The sequence below is a fragment of the Bos grunniens genome, chromosome 24 (genome assembly GCF_055505025.1).
Source record: "Bos grunniens cultivar Pamir isolate PY7600 chromosome 24, Bosgru_T2T1.0, whole genome shotgun sequence".
Classification (NCBI taxonomy): domain Eukaryota; kingdom Metazoa; phylum Chordata; class Mammalia; order Artiodactyla; family Bovidae; genus Bos; species Bos grunniens.
This window is the reverse complement of record NC_141188.1, coordinates 45170290-45193707: the sequence shown is the minus strand read 5'-3', so window position 1 is coordinate 45193707 and position 23418 is coordinate 45170290. Positions and strand designations below refer to the sequence as shown.

At 44.6% G+C, this 23418-nt stretch overlaps 1 protein-coding gene across 1 annotated transcript; it reads left to right on the top strand.

Moving 5' to 3' along the window:
* Positions 1-412: 412 nt before the first annotated feature.
* On the top strand, positions 413-23118 carry MC2R (melanocortin 2 receptor). Its single transcript, XM_086373341.1, has 3 exons — positions 413-737; positions 3507-3681; positions 19274-23118. Exon 3 carries the CDS (start codon positions 19374-19376, stop codon positions 20265-20267), a length of 894 nt encoding a protein of 297 aa, XP_086229467.1. The 5' UTR covers positions 413-737; positions 3507-3681; positions 19274-19373; the 3' UTR covers positions 20268-23118.
* Positions 23119-23418: the final 300 nt, after the last annotated feature.

The following is a 23418-nucleotide window of genomic DNA, read 5'->3' as shown; positions in this document are numbered from 1 at the left end:
TCTCTTGCATATCCTGCATTAGCAGGTGGATTCTTTACCACTAGTGCCACCTGGGAAGCCCCATCACTTATATTCAGGAATGTCTAAATACTATGCAATTTGATATCTACCTTGATAGCCATTTTCAAAAATACACGAACAGCATGTTTCTAAAAGTAAGAAATTTTACAATTTCTTTCTTTTTTCTCCCTTGCACTTGCTGAGAGTAATTTTTCTTCTCTGGGAAGCACTTCAGTGGTTCCCTTGGTTACTTAATGAGAAGCCCAGGCCTGGGAGGGGCACATGGAGGAGACAGGTGGGATTAAGCAGCTCTACAGCTGAGGTTCTTGAAGCTTCAGGACCAACTAGAGGGATTGGGAGACTCAGGTGGCCAGATCCCCGAATCCTGGACACATTTCCAGGTCATGCTTGACAGAACCAAGCAGAGGGGTTTTCTTAGGCAGATTTTTATTAGTTGTTCAAGGAGATTGTCTATTTTTCTCTGACTCACCGAAAATAAAAGAAACGTAGGAGGCCACGGGTCCAGCTGCAGAGAGTGTAACATAAAGGAGTATACCCTGAGGGCCACTCCCACCCCAAGTGGTGTCAGGCAGGAGGGAGAGACAGCGGAGTCTTCCGGGTAAAGACAACCAGCCCTGGAGCAGAAACTCCACGAAGGGGGCCACTGTGTGTATTCATCGTGAACTGCCGGCACCAGCAACACTGCCAGGTACATATAGGAGGCTCTCAACAAACGAGTAAGTAAACAGTGCAGCTTGGCTGATGAACTGAGCTTTCCTGCTTTCATTCTGCTCTTCCCAAGCTTTGTGTCCTGAAACAGGAGCCTTGTGCTGGTGGGGTGAGGCCTCTCTGTGCGCCTTCTGCTCCTGGCAGAGCAGGAGAGTTTGGCTCAGGCCTGACCGACAGGCTGAGGCAAAGGTGAGATGCCGGGGGCAGCAGCTCGGAGCCCTCGGAGGCTGGCAGCAGCCCTGGGAACAGGGGTTACAAAACCCCAGCAGGAACTGGGTCTGGAAGGAGCCAGACCTCCAAACAGCATTGCGGAATGGTAGCTGTATAGTTTACTTTTAGTAGTTGATATTATTTGATATTTTACATTTGGGCCTCTGATCAAACACGTGTTAGGTACGAAAGACAGAGGCCTAACCAAAGGACTCTGGAAGAGCATTTCACCTCCCCCTGGCCTTGGTTTCCTTATCTGCAAATCAACCTTTCTAAACTAAAGGGCCTCTGGGTCCCCTTCCAGCTCTGAGGCCTGGGATCTGTGGGAGGTTTTTTATTAAAAGCCATAGTGACTGGCCCTGAGCACATGGACTTGCTCTGCTGCTGCTGCTAAGTTGCTTCAGTCGTGCCCAACTCTGTGCGACCCCATGGGGCAGCCCACCAGGCTCCGCCATCCCCGGGATTCTCCAGGCAAGAACACTGGAGTGGGTTGCCATTTTCTTCTCCAATGCATGAAAGTGAAAAGTGAAAGTGAAGTGGCTCAGTCGTGTCTGACTCTTAGAGACACCATGGACTGCAGCCCACCAGCCTCCTCCGTCCATGGGGTTAAGCAAAGCCAAAACCTACATTTCCCTTTTTGGGGTAAAAGCCAAAACTGAAAGCAACTAACAGATGCCCACGCCAGAGCCAGGCTTTCCCTAGTAGTTCCCTGTGTCCTTAAGTTTGGGAAACCGTATTGTTCTTCAGTGTAAAGAATAGCACAGGTAGGCTGTGTTTTCTGGTAGGAATTGTTTCTCTCAGGCAAATACAGGTAGCACTAAGAGAAGCATTTCAGACACGTGCAAAGGGAGCACCCTGGGAGGCTGTGTGGCTCAAGCATGAACACTCCCCAAACGTCCTTCAGGAGCAGAAAGCGCCCTGGCCCCAGCTGCAGACCTCTCAGGTGACCTCTGTGATGTTAAGCTATAGGACTGCAGTGCATTCTTGCTACAGAACCGCCTCCTGCTGTGTGATGAAAGCGAGAGAGGCAGACACACTGAGTGAAAGTGGCACCGAAAAAGACAAGTGAGCCCCCAGACCGGGCTGAGATGCAGCAGCAGTGCTGGGAGGCCAGCCTGTCTGGCCGAAGGCACACATCTGACCCCTCTGCAAACCGCCCTGCTCGTTTCCCACGGAGCAGATCAGGGAGGAAGGTGGAGGACGGGTGCGCTCCCAGCTCCTCCCGTGGGGTCACCTTCTGGGGGTGGGGTCACCTCGCCCTCTGCTCAGCCCTCAGACCTGGGGCTGCAGCAGGCGTGCCTGTTGCCAGGCCCTGTGCTTCCCCACGGTTTACTACACACACTGTAAACGGTCCTTTCACTCAGCTCATTTGACAGAGATTCCCTTCCAAGACCCTGGGTGTCTCCCTGTCTCAGGGAAGTTCCGGAATCTGGGAGGGATGTGGGAATGCCAGAAGAGTTCAGGAGAGGAGCGTGAGGGGTGGGAGAGTGGAGGGCTCCTTGCAGAAGAGAAGGTGGGGAGACAGCTGGCAGGCCCCCAGCTTTCCCAACTAGCTCATCAGATCTTTCCGTGAAACTGCAGGTCTGAGGGTTGAGGACAGGTGTCTCTTCTTAGATGGTTTTGGACACGCTGCCCTGCTTTTACATACTGTTCAACTGTGTGGCTCTGGTGGGAAAGAGGCCCTCAGAACAGCCTCCTGTGGGCCCCAGGGTCTATCGTGGGGCCCACGACTGTCCATAAACACGCCTAGACTGGACTGGAGTGACCCTGGTGCTGGCAGCACTCAGGAGAACATGCTTCGCCTCAGGGACAGAAGAGGAAAGGCAGTTTATAAAAATGTTTCCCCAGTTGGGAAATCAAACTCGGTCCTCTGTCCTCAGTCTTCCCCAGACCACCCATGTGGGGACACTGTTCAGCTTGAAGCTAGAGCTGATATTTTCAGAAACGGCCACTAATTTGGACTCAGCCCCAAAGCCCCAGGTCCACCCAGACTTGGCCCCACCCACGCTGCATTTAAACACTCAGGTCCACAGCCCCTGGGAGCAACAGTAGTCTTCCCTTGGAGGCACTGGCAAACAGAAAGCCAACAACATTGTATCTAAAATTAAACAGTTTTGCTGAGAATAATGGGCTCTGGACTGTGGCTTCTGTGAAGCTTAATGACAGAATTGGCAGCACACGAGGTTTTCTTCTTGTGGTGGCCCATGCTCCGCGGGCCTTGGGCACACAGCCCGGCTCACTGTTCAATCTTGTGAAACTCAGATGATGGGTTACTTCCCCTCTTCTTAATGAGATTAACAAGGTAAGTATTTGCAAGATGTCTTGAGTAGTTTGATGAAGATTTTAAAACAAATTCTTCCAAAACCATTTCCTCAAAATCCAACTTTACTGAATTCCTTGGTTGAAAACTAACCAAAAATGACGTTAAAAATGAGCAAGGTCACAGTTCTGCAGTCTGCCATAAACCTTGTCGTGAACATTGGAAGCACCCTTATCCAGCTAAGCCCATGGAAATTGTGTCTAAATCTAACCGTTTCTTTCCATTTCTCCCAACTTCACATTACCAGAAGTATGCAGTGCCTTTCGAATGACATTTATCCAAGGTTATGATAACAAACAACTGTCCCTCCAGTGATGCATTTGTTCCGCACCTCCCAGCCCAAGGCCCTGCTCTCGCTTTTCTTTCAAATCTCATTTAGTCTCAGTCATCTCGGCCAGAAAGTTCCTGCTTCAGAGCAGAAGGTAAGTACATTTTTTACTAATTTCTCAGGTTCTTGAGTGCTTTGGACTCATAAATAGAGCAGTTAGGGAAAAACCTTGAGAAAAGATTATATTCAGAATTCCTAGTAGCTCATCTTTCGAATTATGGTCTTTCATCCTCATGTGGAGTACATTATTTTCTAATTAAACTGTAACAACAAATGTGTGTATCAAACTAAATCCAATTTCCCTCCTGATGAATTTATTCTAAAGTCTTAGTTTTAAATCATCATCGAGCTCTAGTCAAGGACGACAGGCAGGTTTTCCTAATGGGATTATGAGTGGGAAAAGTCATGCTTCTTCTACCCCTGGAGAGTCACCCTTTTACCTGATTAACCTTCTGTTTTCACTCTGGCACTAGCACCTAAGCATCTCTGCCATCGACATTCACATGTGGACTTTTTGTGATCGGGGGCAATTAACACTCTGCCTTTCCCATCTGTTAGTTCAATGGTCCTCTGCCTTCCTTGGCAAAAATATAGGGTGTAGGATAAACGAGAGTTAAAAGCACATTCCTGATCCCATTCTCCTCCAAAGCCCTAATCACTTGGAGAGCCATGCACCCACTACAGACTTGAGACTCTTTGCTCAGTTGGCTCCGTCACGGGGGAAAAGAATTCTCCAGAAAGGATGGCCCAGTCTTTTTATAAAAACAGCGAGTCGTCCTATTTTTATTTCCGTAAACTGCCTTGAGATAATCCTACTATTCATCCTCCTCCTAAACACACACACTTACGCACACATGTACATGCACACACACACATGTATACACACACATATTCCTGTACACACATAGGCACACATGCAAAGCCAAGGGGGGAAAAACCAAAAGAGTGATGCGAGGTGACGCTGAGAGCTGGGCCTTGACCAGGATCAGGATGGGCAGAGGACTGGTCATGAGCCTCACGCACTGACTGGAAAGGGCTGCTCACACCGAGGAGCCAGTCTGCGGCCACTAGCCCACTGTGGCTGGGACAGCAGGTCACACTCAGTCCTCAAGAAGAGCCCTCTTGGGGCTATTCTCTGTGGGAACACAGAGAAGGGGGGCCCCAGCAGAGAGGGCAGGACACCTCCAGCGAGTGGAGGGGACATCTTGGAGCACCCTGACTTTTTCAGTGTCCTGGGTTTTGGGGATTGGTGTGAGGGTAGGGGTGTTCCCTTTCAACACCATCGCCCTCTCACCCCTCTGGGCAACCCCAGGCAGCTCAGTGTAAAGAAAAAAGCCAATCTACCTTCATCTCACTAGTTTTCCAGGCATGTTTCCCACCTACACACTTAAAGGCCACATTGTACAAACATGGGCAGGTCTGTGCTGGGGTCTGAGGCCAGGGAGTAAGAACAGGCGGTGGGAGCACAGATAAGGCAGCTCAGGAGCAGGGTTTCCAGGAGGCTCTGTTGGGTGGGGGCAGATGGCCCTGGGGCCCCGGCAGCTGAGAGATAAGGTGTGTAAAGGGCATGAGTGTCATCTCAAAAAGTGTGGCTGATGTTAAAATGATACTAAAATTCAGAAGACAGTTTACACTCATGGCTCCACATGCACTTGCCAATGTGCCAGCAATGCATGTGGAGCCCTGGAGCAAGATTTAGTGGCTGGAAGACCTTGAGCAAGTTCATCTCTGAACCTCAGTTTTCTTATCTATGAAATGGGTCCTGGAGCAGGGCACAGGAGTAGAACCTGCCCTCATACTTAACTGAAGCATTGAAGGAGAACCTCTCTCACCCTGCATTCTCTCTGACCTTTATCATAGAGACAATTGTGAGAGAAGCTGGGCGAAATCAAACTGCTTTTAAAGTACAAATTTTAAGGAAGTGCTGATGTACTGGGGAGTTTGCTCTTTTATACGTTAGAATATTAATTCAAAATGCTAATCACATGTTTTGAGCTCCACACTGCTGCTGCTACTAAGTCACTTCAGTCGTGTCCGACTCTGTGCGACCCCAGAGACAGCAGCCCACCAGGCTCCCCCATCCCTGGGATTCTCCAGGCAAGAACACTGGAGTGGGTTGCCATTTCCTTCTCCAATGCATGAAAGTGAAAAGTGAAAGTGAAGTCGCTCAGTCGTGCCCGACTCTTAGCGACCCCATGGACTGCAGCCTACCAGGCTCCTCCGTCCATGGGATTTTCCAGGCAAGAGTACTGGAGTGGGTTGCCATTGCCTTCTCCAAACAGTAGACAACAAATCCCTTACAGCTAGGTAAAGCTGTAAGGCAACAGAAATCAAGACAAAAGAATAGACAAAGATCAGTTGAAACAAATAGAGAGCCCATAAACAGGCCCACACAAACGAAACCAACTCATTCCAACAAAAGTGTGGGGGCAACCCAAGGGAAAAGGATAGATCTTACAACAGGTGGTGCTGGGAGAAATACTTGCAAAATACATATTGGAAATGACTATTTTCCCCAAAATCTTCAAGGAAATAGTAAACTCAGCAGTGAGAAAACAAAGAATTTTAAAATGAACAAAAGATAAGAACAGATGTCTCACCAAAGGAAATCTACATATGGTAAATAAACATAGAAAATAATACTCATCACTATTTATCATTAGAGAAATGAAAACTAAAATGACAATGAGATTAGACACTTATTAAATGGCTGAAATCCAAAATGCTGACAATACCAAAGGTGGTGAAGCTGTGGAGCATCTCATTCCTCACTAGTGGGAATGCAAAATGGTACAATCACTTTGGAAGACACTGTGCTGGTATGATACAAAACTAAACAGACTCTTTCCATATGATCCAACAGTTGGGCTCCTTGGTATTTACCCAAATGAGCTGAAAACTCACGTTCATCCCAAATACCTGCACATGGATATTTATAGCAGCTTCATTCATAATTGCCAAAATCTGGAAACAACCAAGAAGTCCTTGAACTATCTTTTAGCTATCAAGCCTAAAAAAGACAGGGGTGAAACTTAAATGCATATTACTAAGTGACATAGCCAGTCTGAAAAGGCCAGCTGCTGTATGATTCTGATTATATGATGTTCTAGGAAAAGGAAAACAAGACAGTAAATAGATAAGATGTTACCAGTGGTTTGGAGAGGGACTGAGGGCTGTGAATAGATGTAGTACAAGAGGATTTTTGTACCACAGAACAGTAAAACTATTCCGTAAGATACTATGATAGTGAATATATGACACCATGCATTTGTCAAAACCTATAGAAATTTATGGCATAAATTATGAATCTTATGTTTTCAAAATTTTTTTGAAAAATCATTTTGGAAGTTAGACCATCTCAGAATGCAACGTAAGCAAAGAATCTGACTGTACCATCATAAATACATGAAAAAATCTCAATGCATGGGGTGTGGGGAAGGTGCTGATGTAAGTGACCTTGAAAATGAGTGAAAATGGTAAGATACAGACAATCTGCTCTCTAGATGACACAGTTCACCACAAGGATGTGGGCTATTGATTCTGAAAACCACTGCAAGTGTTTCTGTGGTGCACCTGCAAGTGTGCACCTGGACCCAACAATTAAAAGATGCCCTGCACACGGCAGGAGCTGGTTCTTCGCTATTGGAACAGGAGGTTACACATAAGTAAGGAGAGGAGGCCGGAAGGAGCCACATGGCAACAGACTGGAGCTGGAAACTTCAGGGTGAGCTCATGCTTATCTTCATATAGACATGGGTGGAGAGAGAAGTATTTGCAGAGGTGTGTGCACATATGGATAGTGTACACACACGTCTCCTTGCTCTGAGTAGGAAGGGCTTAGAAGCAGCAGGCTGCAAGAAACAACACACACTTTACCCTTCAGATCTCGGTTTTTAACACCATTTTCCAATAAAAGGAGTCAGTGATCCTCTCAGAACAATGGCTCATTTCATGATGATGGCACAAAATAACAAAAGTGAGCTGGGAACTCTGTGTAGTGCAAAAGATAAATAATTGTTCCAAAAAATCACAGTGGTGAGGGCATGTTCAAAGGACATGTGCCAACTGCAAGAAATAGGAACGATATCAGCAACAAAATAAGTAAAATAATACTAGATTATAACCTAAAATATAAGTATCCATGTATCCATGGATGACCAGCCCATCTTGGGTGGCCCTGCGTGGTATGGCTCATAGCTTCACTGAGTTATACAAGGCTGTGATCCATGTGATCATTTTGGTTAGTTTTTCTGTGATTGTGATTTTTTGGTCTGGAGGCTGTGGGATGGTAGTTCTTGCTTCTTCTGTCTGCCCTCTGAAGGATGAGGATAAGAGGCTTGTGCAAGCTCCCTAATGGGAGGGACTGGCTGTGGAGAAAACTGGGTCTTGCTCTGGTGGGTAAATTTTTAATCCAATTGTCTGCTGATGGGTAGGGCTGTGCTCCTTCTCTGTTAGTAGTTTGGCCTGTGGCAACCCAGTCCTGAAGTCTAAGGGCTCTATGGTAGGGCTACTGGTGACCTCCCAGAGGACTTATGCCAACACACGACTCCCAGGACTGCTGTTGCCAGTGCCCCTGTCCTCACATCAGGCCACTGCTGGCACACATTCCACAGAAGATCCTCAGACACTCCCAGGCAGGTCTGGCTCAGTGTCCGCTGAGGTCAGAGCTTTTTTCCCCCGGGTTGTGGTGCACATGAAGTTTTGTGTGTGTCCTCCAGGAGTCTCTGTTTCCCCCAATCCTGTGGAAGTTCCGTAATCAAACCCCACTGGCCTTCAGAGTCAGATTCCCTGGGGATTCCTGGTCCCTTTGCCGGATCCCCAGGTTGGGAAGTCTGATGTGGGGCCTCACATGGGAAAATGAGTTCGCTGTGTATGGGAACTCTCTATACTATCTTTGTAACTTTTCCATGAATACAAAATTGTTCTAAAATAAAAGGCTTATTTTTTTAAGAATATCCAAGCTCCATCACCCAAATAAAGTCTGAAACATTTTTCAGGGATTTTTCGATTTTTTCGATGCTTTTGCATCAGTGTGTGTGTATATATATACATACATACGTATATATATACACTCTGCAACACTGAACCATGATTTTTACCATAGAAGAGGGGTCTACCTTATGGGCCTGCCAGAATTTATTTAACCCATTATTTATATGGTTATAATTGGTTTATAATTATTTATAAGGTCACCAGTTATTTACATGGTTTTTCAGTTTTCCACTGAAAAATGTGTATATACTGTGAGCATCATTGTATGTACATCTTTGTTCCTATCATTGACAATATGTTCAGAGTCATTGAGTCAGATTGGTCAGGTTGCCAGATCCTAAAGGCAGAGTGTCACAGTGGAACTCTATCAGTCACCTTCTATTGGGTTAGGGTGTGTGACTAGGATCCTTAGATTTTTTCGTGATAACACACTTTCTAATTAAGGGTCAGTACCTAGATTTTGAACACCTTATATTTATTTAAACAAATAAATCAGCTGTGATTATGATTTTTCACAACACCTTCATTTCTTTTTTTATTAATTTATTTATTTTAATTAGAGGCTAATTACTTTAAAATACTATAGTGGTTTTTGTCATACATTAACATGAATCAGCCATGGGTTTACATATGTCCCCCATCCTGAACCCCCCTCCCACCTGCCTCCCCAAACACCTTCATTTCTAACTATTTTTTTCATCTTTTCACTTGTCTCAAGTATCATTAGTCAGTTAGGCTCCAATGTTAATAGAAAACTGTTTGCTTTAACCATGTATTTCTTTTTCCCCTCCAACTTTCACCCCAACCCAATATCAGTATCTTCTCCTGTATGAAAAGGAGTACCAAGTACTCAAGTGAAAACGGACTGACCTGTTTCCAGGAGAAGCCTTTCTCACCTCACCAGACCACCTTTTGATTTGCACCAAATGGAAACCAGGGGATCTGAAATTACAATGATAACAATGGGCTTACACTTTTTTTGTCTTTTTCTCTCTATTTCTGTTTGTTTGTTCGTTTGTTTTGGGGGGAGAAGGCGATGGCACCCCACTCCAGTATTCTTGCCTGGAAAATCCTATGGAGGAGCCTGGTAGGCTGCAATCCATGGGGTCGCAAAGAGTTGGACACGACTGAGCGACTTCACTTTCCCTTTGGGGGGAGGGGCTTACACTTTTTGATCAGGGTGTATTTCCTAAGTTTTACTCAATAGAATGATCAGTGCTTTTTATCCTGAGTATCTCATAGAAGTCATGTCTTAAAATGAACCTCATATAACCAGTATGGGTTGTGCAACAAAGTAATGGTAGAAACGGTCACATGTCTTAATATTCGGATTATATATTCAAGCATAAACCTGCTATGTAGGGGGAAAAGGCCAGTGTCTTCCTCTGGGCTGTCTCCTACTCTGGATGTTCTGTAATCCCAGGGTTTACGGACTCGAGAACTGAGCCAGGAGTCTGGCATGCGTCCATCTAGTGCTGTCTGGACTCCTCACTGCCACCTGGTGCCGACATTGGGAACTGCTCCACTGTTCACAGGGGAGCTGGCCCAGATGGGCATAGCTCCTGGCACAACCAGGGCAGAGCCTGCCTCAAGGGACTGCCAGACCATGACCTATGGTCCTCAGCACTTTTAATCCCATCACAGCCACCCCAGGGTACTAGCCACCTTGGAGTTCTGGGACAAAACTGGATTTGATGTTCACTTCTCTCTTTCAAGAGGACTGTCCAGAGTCTCTTTCCCTTACTGAGAGCAGACATTCTCAGAGGTTAGGCAATTCTTCCTTCCTGACATTCAAATAAGAGGTCTGATTTCAACTCCTTTCTACTGACAAAGGCTACTCACTTTCTCCTTCTAAGAAAAAGCCTCTTCCTTTCTGTCCTGCACCAAAGGTCTCATTATTTCCTGCTTTTACTGCCCAGGAGAACTCTGGCCCTTCACATGCTCCTGCAGATAAAGCCGTGTTCCTGGACTCCAGGGAAGCGGATCCCTTGCCCTTTCTAAGAGAGCGAGGCTGCTCATTTTACAGGCACTACTTCAAATAAAAAGACACCAAGAAATTAATCTTTAGCAGAAGTGCTCATTTTCCCACAAATTCTAACTGAAATTTTGTCTGCCAATGAAAAAATAAAACCACTAACTCTTGTTCCTTGCACATTTTATATATCTCTCCCAAACATATCTTTCCAGAAATACAAACGGTTAATTATTCGATTGATGACATTCACATTCTAACAAACACATCAAAAATAGTTCCTGGACATCTCAGTGAGTCACTAGAGCGGATCAGAGAGGAGGAAGGAGAACCTGCCAGCCCCGCCAAGGGGTTACCTGCTGCTCAGCAGACATAACACAAACACCGGAAGCTGATCTTTCACACAGGCAGAGGGCACCGCACGCTAAATGCAAGAACAAACCACGCTTCAGGACATGAGAGCAGAGCGGTCATATGGGTCAATGGCATGGAGACACGCAAGATGTTTGGTCTTGACTTGGGGCTAAAACAAAAGCAGGATTTAGACAGAGGAGAGATTGGGGAATTCTAGCAGGAAAACAGTAGTAAAAATGTGGAAGGCAAAAATGTGCTAAACTTCCTGGAGACAATAGGAAACCTGGGCTGGCTGGAATATGGATTCTATGTAGAATACTGGGGAATATGGCAAGAAAACATTAGCCTGGAACACAGTGTAGATAGCCTGACATGCCAAGTGACTTAATAATGGGATTTTATCCTGTAGACAATGAGAACTCCTTGATGGAGCCCACACTGCATGATGGCTCTGGGTTGGGTTATTTGCACATAATGTCATGTATGACCCAAACCTAATGCAGGAACTCTGAACTAAGGAGTCTTGTTCCCATGTGCATGTGTAGGAACTGAATAGGATAAGGTTTGCTGCTGCTGCTGCTGCTGCTGCTAAGTTGCTTCAGTCGTGTCTGACTCTGTGCGACCCCAGAGACAGCAGCCTACCAGGCTCCCCTGTCCCTGGGATTCTCCAGGCAAGAACACTGGAGTGGGCTGCCATTTCCTTCTCCAATGCATGAAAGTGTAAAGTGAAAGTGAAAGCTCAGTCGTGTCCGACTCTTCACGACCCCATGGACTGCAGCCCACTAGGCTCCTTCGTCCATGGGATTTTCCAGGCAAGAGTACTGGAGTGGGGTGCCATTGCCTTCTCCGAGGATAAGGTTTAAGGACATCTATATCTTTGATGCTTTTTCTTGACTTTGATGATTATTTCTCTTAGACTAAAACAAAATTAACTTTCACAAAATGTTTATATTTTTAGGATAAACCAGATATAGGACTCTATAGTAGAACCAAGGAGGTCATTTGTCTCTAATTAAAATCAAACCTTAGTCTGATCTTAATATATCATTTGTCCCCCCTGCCACTCCCACACACACACCACTATTTCTCAGATTTCCCTTCCAAGAATATTGGAAATTTTCAAAGAACATTAGAAATTGTTTTAAAGAGAAAGATAAATACACAAAGATATATCATCACCGAAACCCTGAACTCCTCCAGAGGTGAAGCACCTGGTCACGATCAGATTTAACACTTTCTAGGCAATCCTTCTAGTGAGCATCGTCAACTGTACTCTTATGAACATATCCAGCTCTCTCACCAGAAAAGTGAACCACTTCTGTGGAATATAGTTAAACAAGGCACCAGACTTAAATATCCTACAGGTTCAGCCTTTCCACTTCAGTGACTGTGTCTTTTAATCTTTATTTGCATTGTATTATATAATTTGAGAAAAAAATCAATACTCATTTAGCTGTATATATAAAACTCAAAATCTCCTACTTTGTTAGTAATTTGAGTTTCCCCTGGCCAGTGAGACAGCATGTTTATATCAAACTCCAAAGTAAATAAAAATGGTAAGGACAGCCAAATGACAGTTGAGACTACGTGAGATTATTGCTACCTCAAAGGGGAAAGGGGAAGCAAAAGCTATGATAAATAATACAAAAACCTTTTTTACCAATTGATGGGGAAAACAACCCCCCCAAAAAAAAAAAAAAACTCAGTGAAAACATTCTCAGCAGCACACCTAACAAGCTTAGGTGTCTCCAAGGCCCTTCTGCCTCAGCAACTCAGTTCTGCTGCTCCCTTTAAATACTGATCAGGCTCCAGAGTTCAGTTAAGTTCAGTTCATGTCCAACTCTTTACAACCCCATGGACTGCAGCACACCAGGCTTCCCTGTCCATCACCAACTCCCAGAGCTTGCTCAAACTCATGTCCGTTGTGTCGGTGATGCCATCCAACCATCTCATCCTCTGTCATCCCCTTCTCCTCCTGCCTTCAATCTTTCCCAGCATCAGGGTCTTTTCTAATGAGTCAGCTCTTCACAACAGGTGACCAAAGTATTAGAGCTTCAGCTTCAGCATCAGTCCTTCCAGTGATTATTCAGGACTGATTTCCTTTTAGGATTGACTGGTTGGATCTCCTTGCAGTCCATGGGATTCTCAAGAGTCTTTTTCAACACCGCAGTTCAAAAGCATCAATTCTTCGGCACTCAGCTTTATTTATGGTCCAACTTTCACATCCATACATGACTACTGGAAAAACCATAGCTTTGACTAGACAGACCTTTGTTGGCAAAATAATGTCTCTGCTTTTTAATATACTGTCTGTTGGTCATAGCTTTTCTTCCAAGGCGCAGGCCACTTGTCTTTTAATTTAATAGCTGCAGTCACCATCTGCAGTGATTTTGGAGCCAAGAAAATAAAGTCTCACTTTTTCCATTGTTTCCACATCTATTTGCCATGAAGTGATGAGACCAGATGCCATGATCTTCATTTTTTGAGTGTTGAGTTTTAAGCCAGCTTTTTCACTCTCCTCTTTCACTTTCATCAACAGGGTCTTTGGTTAATCTTCGCTTTCTGCTGTAAGAATAGTGTCATCTGCATATCTGAGGTTTTTGCTATATCTCCCTGCAATCTTGATCCAGCTTGTGCTACATCCAGCCCAGCATTTCACATGAAAGGCAATGGCAACCCACTACAGTACTCTTGCCTAGAAAATCCCATAGATGGAGGAGCCTGGTGGGCTGCAGTCCATGGGGCCGCTAGAAGTCAGACACGACTGAACAACTTCACTTTCACTTTTCACTTTCATGCATTGGAAAAGGAAATGGCAACCCACTCCAGTGTTCTTGCCTGGAGAATCCCAGGGACGGGGGAGCCTGGTGGGCTGCCGTCTATGGGGTCGCACAGAGTCGGACACAACTGAAGCGACTTAGCAGCAGCAGCAGCACTCTGCATATAAGTTAAATAAGCAAGGTGACAATATACAGCCTTGATGTACTCCTTTCCCAATGCGGAACCAGTCTGTTGTTCTAGAGCTAGCAATTTCAAATCGAAAGTTCTCTGTGCTTCAGGTGATTCTACAAGAAGCAATGGCACAGTGGGAGAGAAAGCTTCTCTGATTTTAGTATCAATCTCAGCACTCTTCAGACTCCTCACCACCCCACACACCACAGCCCAACATGCATCCTTCAAGCCATCTGTCAATCATACAAATACATTAATTCCAGAAGGTTGCAAATAAGAAAGCAGGCAAACCCTTCACAAACCAGTCCACAGCAATTAACAGTCCTTGTGTCTTAAAAGCACCAGCTAAGGGCCCATGGTGGACGTGTGTATACAGGGGGAGACACTGGGGAGTGGGATCCCAGCCACACAGACTGCACAGTTCCATCACTTACATAGTCCCTCACAATAAGCAGATCTTTTCAATTTGTTCACTTGTTCAATTTTATAAGAAGTCCTTCAAAGTGCTCTGCCCTATTCAAGTCAAACTTCTGGGATTGAAGGTATGAACTGGCAGGCACTCAGCTCCTCAAGGTGACTGGGGAACTGCCATGGCAAGATAGCTGATTGGTTACACATACTCCTACTGACTGCTACCCGGACTTCTGCCAGGAACTGCTAGTGCTCAGCGGAGTTGGGTGCAGGCTGAAGGGAAGGTTGTTGAGCTTTCCCCTGGGGAGACAGAAGCTCCCAGACCAACCTACATCCTCCGCCCTGCCCCATTCCCACACCACACCCTCATTTTGGCTACTTGTAATTTATGTAAAACCTAGCCTACATGTTGGTTTTTAAGATTTTACTGTTGTTTCCAATTTTTTATCTCTTCTTTTTTTACTGGGTCATCTTTAGCTTGTCTTACTACTCAGTTTTTCTACTCTTTTTCTTATTGACTTTAAGACCAAGAAATAGAAATACAAATAAGGACAGTTTGTACCCAAGAAGAATTGAGTGTTTGAACTGTGGTGTTCTTGAGAGTCCCTTGGACTGCAAGGAGATCCAAGCAGTCCATCCTAAAGGAAATCAGTCCTGAATATTCATTGGAAGGACCGATGCTGAAGCTAAAGCTCCAATACTTTGGCCACCTGATGGAAACAACTGACTCATTGGAAAAGACCCTGAGGCTGGGAAAGATTGAAGGCAGGAGGAGAAGGGGACAACAGAGGATGAGATGGTTGGGTGACATCACCAATTCAATGGACATGAGTTTGAGCAAGCTCTGGGAGTTGGTGATGGACAGGGAGGCCTGGCGTGTTGCAGTCCATAGGGTCACAAAGAATCAGACAGGACTCAGCTACTGAACTGAACTGTACCCAAGGAGGAAATGGTGGGTGTCTCTCTCAGCCACATTATCAGGAGAAGGTACGTCTGGTGTGTTTGTGGGCACCGGGACAGAAGTAGGAAGCTAAGACCAGAAGGCCCAAGCATCCTGAGAGCACAGGAACGGTAGGGAGCCTGCCCAAGCCAAAACCTACCAGCTGTTCCACTGGCAATAAGCCTCCTTCATTAAGGAGGCTAGGTGGGGCAGCGCACCACTGGTAAGGATGTAAACTGGTACAACCCTCCAGGAAGGCAGTTTGACCTTATCTGTGCATGCTGCTGCTGCTGCTAAGTTGCTTCAGTCGTGTCCAACTCTGTGCGACCCCATAGACAGCAGCCCACCAGGCTCCCCCATCCCTGGGATTCTCCAGGTACGAACACTGGAGTGGGTTGCCATTTCCTTCTCCAATGCATGAAAGTGAAAAGTGAAAGTGAAGTCGCGCAGTCGTGTCCGACTCTTCGTGACCCCATGGACTGCAGCCTACCAGGCTCCTCCGTCCATGGGATTTTCCAGGCAAGAGTACTGGAGTGGGGTGCCATCGCATTCTCCGTATCTGTGCATATACTGATGCATATACACTTTCACATGCATATATACTTTCACTCAACAATTCCTTTTCTGTGAACTTATCTAACTCACTAGGCACATGAAATCTTACATGATTATTCATTACAGCATTCTTTATACAGCAAAATGTTTGAAACAACCCAAGTGACTATCAAAACACAGATGAAATAACTCAGGACATATCCATCCAATGGAATACCTTGTAGTAGCTTTTTTAAATTGGAAAAGGAAATGGCAACCCACTCCAGTATTCTTGCCTGGAGAATCCCAGGGATGGGAGCCTGGTGGGCTGCCGTCTATGGGGTCGCACAGAGTCGGACATGACTGAAGTGACTTAGCGGCAGCTTTTTTAAAAATGGAAAAATGAGGAGCAGAAAGAATGAGAAAATGATCCATCTACTTTGTGCGAAGTGTCCAAGATGAAATAAGGTACAAAACACTAGGTATAATATACCAACCACTGAACACACAGGGCAGGGGGTATCCTGCTGGCCAGAAATGGGCTGACTGGTGCCCAGTGTTACTGAGATCAAGCCCACTCTGCTTGCCACACCATAGACCAATGAATGTGAGAGACGAGGGGTTGAGGCAAGGGAGAGATTTAATCGAGGAGCTGGCAGACCGAGAAGATGACAGGCTAGTGCCTCAAAGTAAGCATCTTACTGGGGTCTGGATGTCAGGTTCTTTGATACATCAGAAGCAGTGAGGAACTAAAGTCAAAAGGCAGAATAGAGAAGGAGATGCAATGGGGAAGTAAAGTGAAAGGGTCTTCAGTCTGGCAAAACATCTCCAAGGGAGTGGCCAGTCTTTAGAAGGGATGTGTTAATCTCTTCTTTTCACAGGTGGGCAGGGACAAACTATCTCTCCACAAACTGAACAAAGGCAATGTAGTTTACAGTCCAGCAGAGGGGCAGGGCCCTCCAGGCAAGCCACTGAGTATGATTATAATAAAAGCGATGAAAAGCAAGTCAAAGAAACAGTTTCCAACATAAGCCAGAATTGGCTTTCTCCCTGCAACACAGTGCTCCGTGTCTGGATCCCCAGCATCTTTCCTACCAGCTGCCCCCAGTCCATGACTGGGCTCAGTCTACTTCTGCAGGAGCTAGGACTCCTCTAATTGGCAGCTGACTCAAGGACTCTCCACTGACCAGCTCAAAACTTGCCAGAGCTGTGCTGTGGTGAGAGACTGCCTACTCAGTCCCCCTTTCTTCCTCTTCTTTGCCCCAGTAGTCGGGCCTGCCTCACAGCCTGAAGACTTCCTTGCTGCTCTTGCTGCCTCTCCCTTTAACCCTAACAACTGGGAGAAGATGTACACACTCCTATTGTTTTATGGGCATAAAGAAACTCCAGAAGAATACTGGCCACTTCTTTGAGGAGTAGTAACGGGACACACAAGATGACGGGATGGGAGGGAGACTCTTTAATATTTCCGTGTATCTCTACATACACACAAATACACACATATAAATATATATGACAGTAGTACCTATTCAAAAATGAAGTCAAAACGTTACATGCATCTAGTGAAAACGGGGGGAGAGGGCCTCACTGAGCTGGGATGCAGGCAGGAGCCCTGTGGCACTGTGGCATTATGATTTATAAGAAGGCACATATGCGGTCTGCCTCCTCTTGTCTGGCACAGAGTTCACAAGATCGCTGGAATTCTCTAAGTGAGAAGAACAACCAAGTTGTCTCTTGTTATGTTAATGATGTGACTTTTGGGAAGCCACTCCTAAAATCTCAAGAGGAGGGGGTCATTTGGGAACCCAGACCTCAGTTCCGCACTGGCTCTTTCTGAAGTCTGGATTTTAAAACTCCATCAACTGGAAAAGCCACATGATACAAACCACTCATTCACTCAACAGAAAAATAAGCCTTGTTACCCTCCTCCCCGGCCATTCTCCCCAGAAGCCATACAACAACCCCAAAGCACAGAGAGTATGATGCGGGCTGCTGACTGTCTCCAGGACGCCTGCAGCGCTTTTACTCAAGGCCTCATGCCATCTGCCTCCCTCCTGAACTAAAGGAGGGGATTGTGGGGCCACACTCTCCTCTGAATTTCTTTAATATAATCTTCTAGAGAGATCTGGGAAAACAACTTGGTCAGTTATATCTGACTTGGTCAGATACACAGGTTTTTAACTTATTTTATTTTCATTTCTACTAAAGCCAATAAAATTTCTTTATCAGGTGAATACTTACAGAAGCACTAAGATAAGTGATTTATTTTAGCAGATATTCATCTTTGGAGCCAAAGAGACCTTGATTTAAATCCTAACTCTCAGTATCTTGGCCTTTCCACCCCAATTCCTTAGGTGCAAACTGGGGGCAACAGGACCACCTGTATTGTTGACAAGAGGATTAAAATGAGATGCCACGCATAGCACATGGCATAGTGCTGGTTGGCACGTAACAGGAATTTCACAAGTGAAAAAGCCTTCTCCTTTCTCTCAGAGCCCTGCAAAAATATGAAAATTAGACTTCACATTTTCTGGCCAAAGACAATAATCAGTATAAAAAAACCTCATTTTACAGTCGCCCACGTTCCCTTTTCTTTTGCAAAGGGCATCTGCCAGTTACCCCATGTGACTGTTGTTACAGCCACAATCATTTGCTACACTGTTGGTGGGAATTGGGGGTTCCTTAGAAAACTAAAAATAGAGTTGCTATATGATCCAGCAGTCCCACTCCTGGGCATATATCTGGAAAAGATGAAAACTCTCATTTAAAAAGAACTATGCACCCTAATCTTCATAGCAGGACTATTTACAACTGCTAAGACATGGAAGCAACCTAAGTGTCCATCGATAGATGAATGAATGGATACAAAATATGTGTTATACACACACACACACACACACACACACACACACACACACACACAGAAAGAAAGAATATTATGCAGCCATTAAAAAGAATGAAATAATGTCATTTGCAGCAACATGGATGGACATAGAGACTGTCATACTAAGTGAACTAAGTTAGAAAGAGAAATATATCACTTACATGTGGAATCTTAAAAAAAAAAAAATGAAACACAAGAACTTATTTACAAAACAGAAACAGGCTCACAGACATAGAAAACAAATTTATGGTGACCAAAGAGGAAAGAAAGGAAAGGATAAAAGGAGTTTGGGATTAACAGCTATATGTTACTATGCATAAAATAAACAATAAAGATCTACTGTATAGCACAGGGAACTACATTCAAGAATCTGAAAAAATACATGTATACACACATATGTATAACTGAATCATTTTGCTGTATACCTGAAACTGACACAACATTCTAAGTCAACTATACTTCAATTTTAAAAATATATATTTAGGAAGGATTTTTTAAAAGATGAGGGTCCAATAAATTATTTTATTTAAATATTCCACCATTGTATTTTGCAGAGGCAACAGAGCTTCCTCAAAGGTATCATGGCTTGTTTTTATTTTGTGATCTATTTTCTAACTAATATTCCTACCTATACTTTTTTACCTCAGATCTTCAGCAAGAACTACAAAGAAGAAAAGATTCTGGAGAATCAATCAAGTTTCCTGTCAAGTTCCAGTAACGTTTTTGTCTTAACTGCACACAGGAAAGATGAAACACATTCTCAATCTGTATGAAAACATCAACAGTACAGCAAGAAATAACTCAGACTGTCCTGCTGTGATTTTGCCAGAAGAGATATTTTTCACAGTATCCATTGTCGGGGTTTTGGAGAACCTGATGGTCCTTCTGGCTGTGGCCAAGAATAAGAGTCTTCAGTCGCCCATGTACTTTTTCATCTGCAGCTTGGCTATTTCCGATATGCTGGGGAGCCTGTACAAGATTTTGGAAAACGTTCTGATCATGTTCAGAAACATGGGTTACCTCGAGCCTCGAGGCAGTTTTGAAAGCACAGCAGATGATGTGGTGGACTCCCTGTTCATCCTCTCCCTTCTTGGCTCCATCTGCAGCCTGTCTGTGATCGCCGCTGACCGCTACATCACAATCTTCCACGCTCTGCAGTACCACCGCATCATGACCCCACACCGTGCCCTCGTCATCCTGACGGTCCTCTGGGCAGGCTGCACAGGCAGTGGCATCACCATCGTGACCTTCTCCCATCACGTCCCCACAGTGATCGCCTTCACAGCGCTGTTCCCGCTGATGCTGGCCTTCATCCTGTGCCTCTACGTGCACATGTTCCTGCTGGCCCGCTCCCACACCAGGAGGACCCCCTCCCTTCCCAAAGCCAACGTGAGAGGGGCCGTCACACTGACTGTCCTGCTCGGGGTCTTCATTTTCTGTTGGGCACCCTTTGTCCTTCATGTCCTCTTGATGACATTCTGCCCAGCTGACCCCTACTGTGCCTGCTACATGTCCCTCTTCCAGGTGAATGGTGTGTTGATCATGTGTAATGCCATCATCGACCCCTTCATATATGCCTTTCGGAGCCCAGAGCTCAGGGTCGCATTCAAAAAGATGGTTATCTGCAACTGTTACCAGTAGAATGATTGGTCCCTGATTTTAGGAGCCACAGGGATATACTGTCAGGGACAGAGTAGCGTGACAGACCAACAACACTAGGACTCCAACTGTCCTCCCCTTCCCTAGAGCACGAGGATAATTCCACTAACTCTTGTTGTAATAGCTCAATTCCACGTGAACAGCCTTGCTCTAGGGTACAACTTCTATAGCTTAGAGAGGCAAAATAATTACCAAAAAGGCCAGAATACAAAGCACATACAGCAATACACATGTGAGAACTCTGAGCTAAGGAAAAGTTTGCTCTTCTATAGATAACTTGGCAAAGGAAATGGCAACCCACTCCAGTATTCTTGCCTAGAGAATCCCAGGGATGGGGGAGCCTGGTGGGCTGCCATCTATGGGGTCGCACAGAGTCGGACATGACTGAAGCGACTTAGCAGCAGCAGCATCACAGGGTGGCCTCTCCTAAGTGCTAGGACAAGCACTCAGGGTATGGACTACAGGGTTTTTGTAAGCCAAAGGTGCCAATAAGTTGCTGCCTACCGCCTGCTCTCCTTTCTGCCCACCTGCTTTGTTGTGTACCATCTCCAGTCTTTCTACAAGCAGGCAGGATGCATCTTATAGTCAAATAACCAGCTTTGAGTTTCCAATAATAAAGGAAGCTTCTCCATTAGTCTTCTTGGCTAACTCAGCATCCCACTGGCTTTAAAGTATTTTCCTGGTTAAAACTCCTTATGCTTTAGAAGCATAAATTTCAAAGGAGGAAATAAATATATAATCCATTTGGTTCTTATGTAGGAATAAATAAAGGCCAGAGGAAGACTGCGGCAAAACGAAGAAGGTATACCCAACCCTTGTGAATCTGTCCAGTGTGCGTGTGCTCAGTCACTCAGTCGTTTCCAACTCTTTGAGACCCCATGGACTGCAGACCGCCAGGCTCCTCTGTCTGTAGGATTTCCCAGGCAAGAATACTGGAGGGGGTTGCCATTTCCTCCTCCAGGGGATCTTCCCAACCCAGCGATAGAACCTGCATCTCTTGTGTCTCCTGTATCGGCAAGCAGATTCTCTACCACTGCACCACATAGGAAGCCCATACCTGTCCAAACATAGAGGTAAACGAAAAAAGTCGACATGTCCCAAAATGCATTTTAAGTAGAGAATGTGTGTGTTCACCAGGTTTTTGGATTATGAGGGAAACCAAGACCAAAACAACATTTCAAGACAGAGCTGTTATGGAGACTCAAGCCAGAGACTGGTGAAAAACATTTAACCTCATTCCCTAGATGAATCTGAGGCAGACAGCATCACTGAAGAATTTCCTCCTACTAGAGCCACAGGAAAGATGCCAGATACTAGCAAGTGGCATCCCCAGCAGGATAAAAGAAACATAAATTGTAGGTTCATCTGTTTTTAAAGACAAAGCTTAAAGAAGAAGCAGATTCTGATCCTAAGTCTTTGCTGAGTCACAGATTAATTTACAGGGATGAGCGATGGAAGGGACAGAGGCCAGATCTGCAGGTACACAGTGCTGAGCGGCTCAGGAGCCAGCAAGAGGGATGGTATCTTGGGAAGAGGCACTTCTTGGCCCCCAGAGTTTCCCTGAGCTGCTGAGAGGAGAAGCCAGCCATAAACAGGACTGCTGGTCAGGTGATGGGTAGAGTATTCGGTGTGGGGAGGGCAGGAGCTTAAGAAGCAGAAGGGAAACACAAGAATTAATGGGGAGGCTGCTGGGGTAGGTATCCAAAAGGTCAATAATTACTTGAAGCCGAAACCCAGTGTCTTCCGCACCTCCATCCTCCAGTAATCCTTCTTTGATCCTTCCCCCTCACCAAATAAATGACAATACCCCTTTCTCCTCTTATTTCTCTTGAGAGAACATCCAGGACAAAGGTGAAAAGAAGCAAAGACTGAGGAATTCCTTATACTTTTCTTCACTTTAATAGATAAGCTTTAAAAACTTCACCAATATGCTTACTTTTGAAAGCTAACTTTTATCAAATTAAAAATATTCTTTTCCTGCCACTTTCCTAACAGTATTTTTATCGTTGATCAATATTGAATTTTATTTAATGCTTTTTCAGATGATCATTTTTTCCTCCTTTAATTTATTAATGTACATCAGATTAATAAATTTTTAATAACTGGGCTATCTTTCCAAACTTCAAATGAAGATCAATATGTATTATAGCAACCATGGACATATTTACAAAACTAAAATATGTTGTTTTAGAAAAGATTTATTTTGATTTATATTTTTACATACTTGAAATTACCTTAAAGGTATAATTTAATTTATATTTCATGAATGACCTTTAGTGAATTTTATGAGAAATGAGAACAGTACCAAAAAATAAAAACTCAAGGCACATGCTTTCCAGGGAATTCCCTGTCAGTCCAGGGGTTAGGACTGGGTACTTTTACTGCTGGGGCCCCGGTTCAACCCCTGGTCTGGGAATTAAGATCATTCAAGCTGCATGGTGCAACAACAACAAAAGGTATGTGCATCCCATAAATATTCTTTTTAAAATAAAGGAAAAGAAATTATACATGGGCTATTTAGTTGGCTACTCCTCTATGTATATTTAGTGATTTTTAAAACTTATTTTGTGCAGATCCATATTACTACACATGCAACAGTTTGTAGCTAGCAATTCTCACAATCGGGATGACAATATCCCACTGATATTACAACATGATCATTAAAGAAACAGCAAACAACTGTTATTTATTTTACTGACATGTATATTTAAGATCTGTTATTTGCAAAGTATTGCTGAGAAACTAATCCAGTTATTCCTCTTTGCAAATCTACATGTATGCTTCTTTATCCATATAAGTACAGTTTGTACTATAATTAAAAGTTCTGACAGTATGTTGCTGCTGCTGCTGTTAAGAGACTCTAAACACATGTATATTCTCATTCAGTAAAAGTACATCTTTCTTCCCATGCAGTAAAAGTACATCGTTCTTCACATCCCCTAATGTCTTAGGTCAGACTGACCAAGTTCCCCAGAACTCTGTGAAAATAAGGAAGGCAGAGGGCAGGAGGACCTACAAAAATTAAGTAGACTCCAGAACAGTGTCTCTTGCTTCCATTAGGATATTAATAAATGTACCTAATTTAATTCCTTAAGAAAGTTTTATGTTAGTAGAAGCTATATGATATCTGAGG

Excerpts from the sequence above, each read along its gene's own strand:
- MC2R (XM_086373341.1), top strand. The coding sequence starts at position 19,374 with ATGAAACACATTCTCAATCTGTATGAAAACATCAACAGTACAGCAAGA.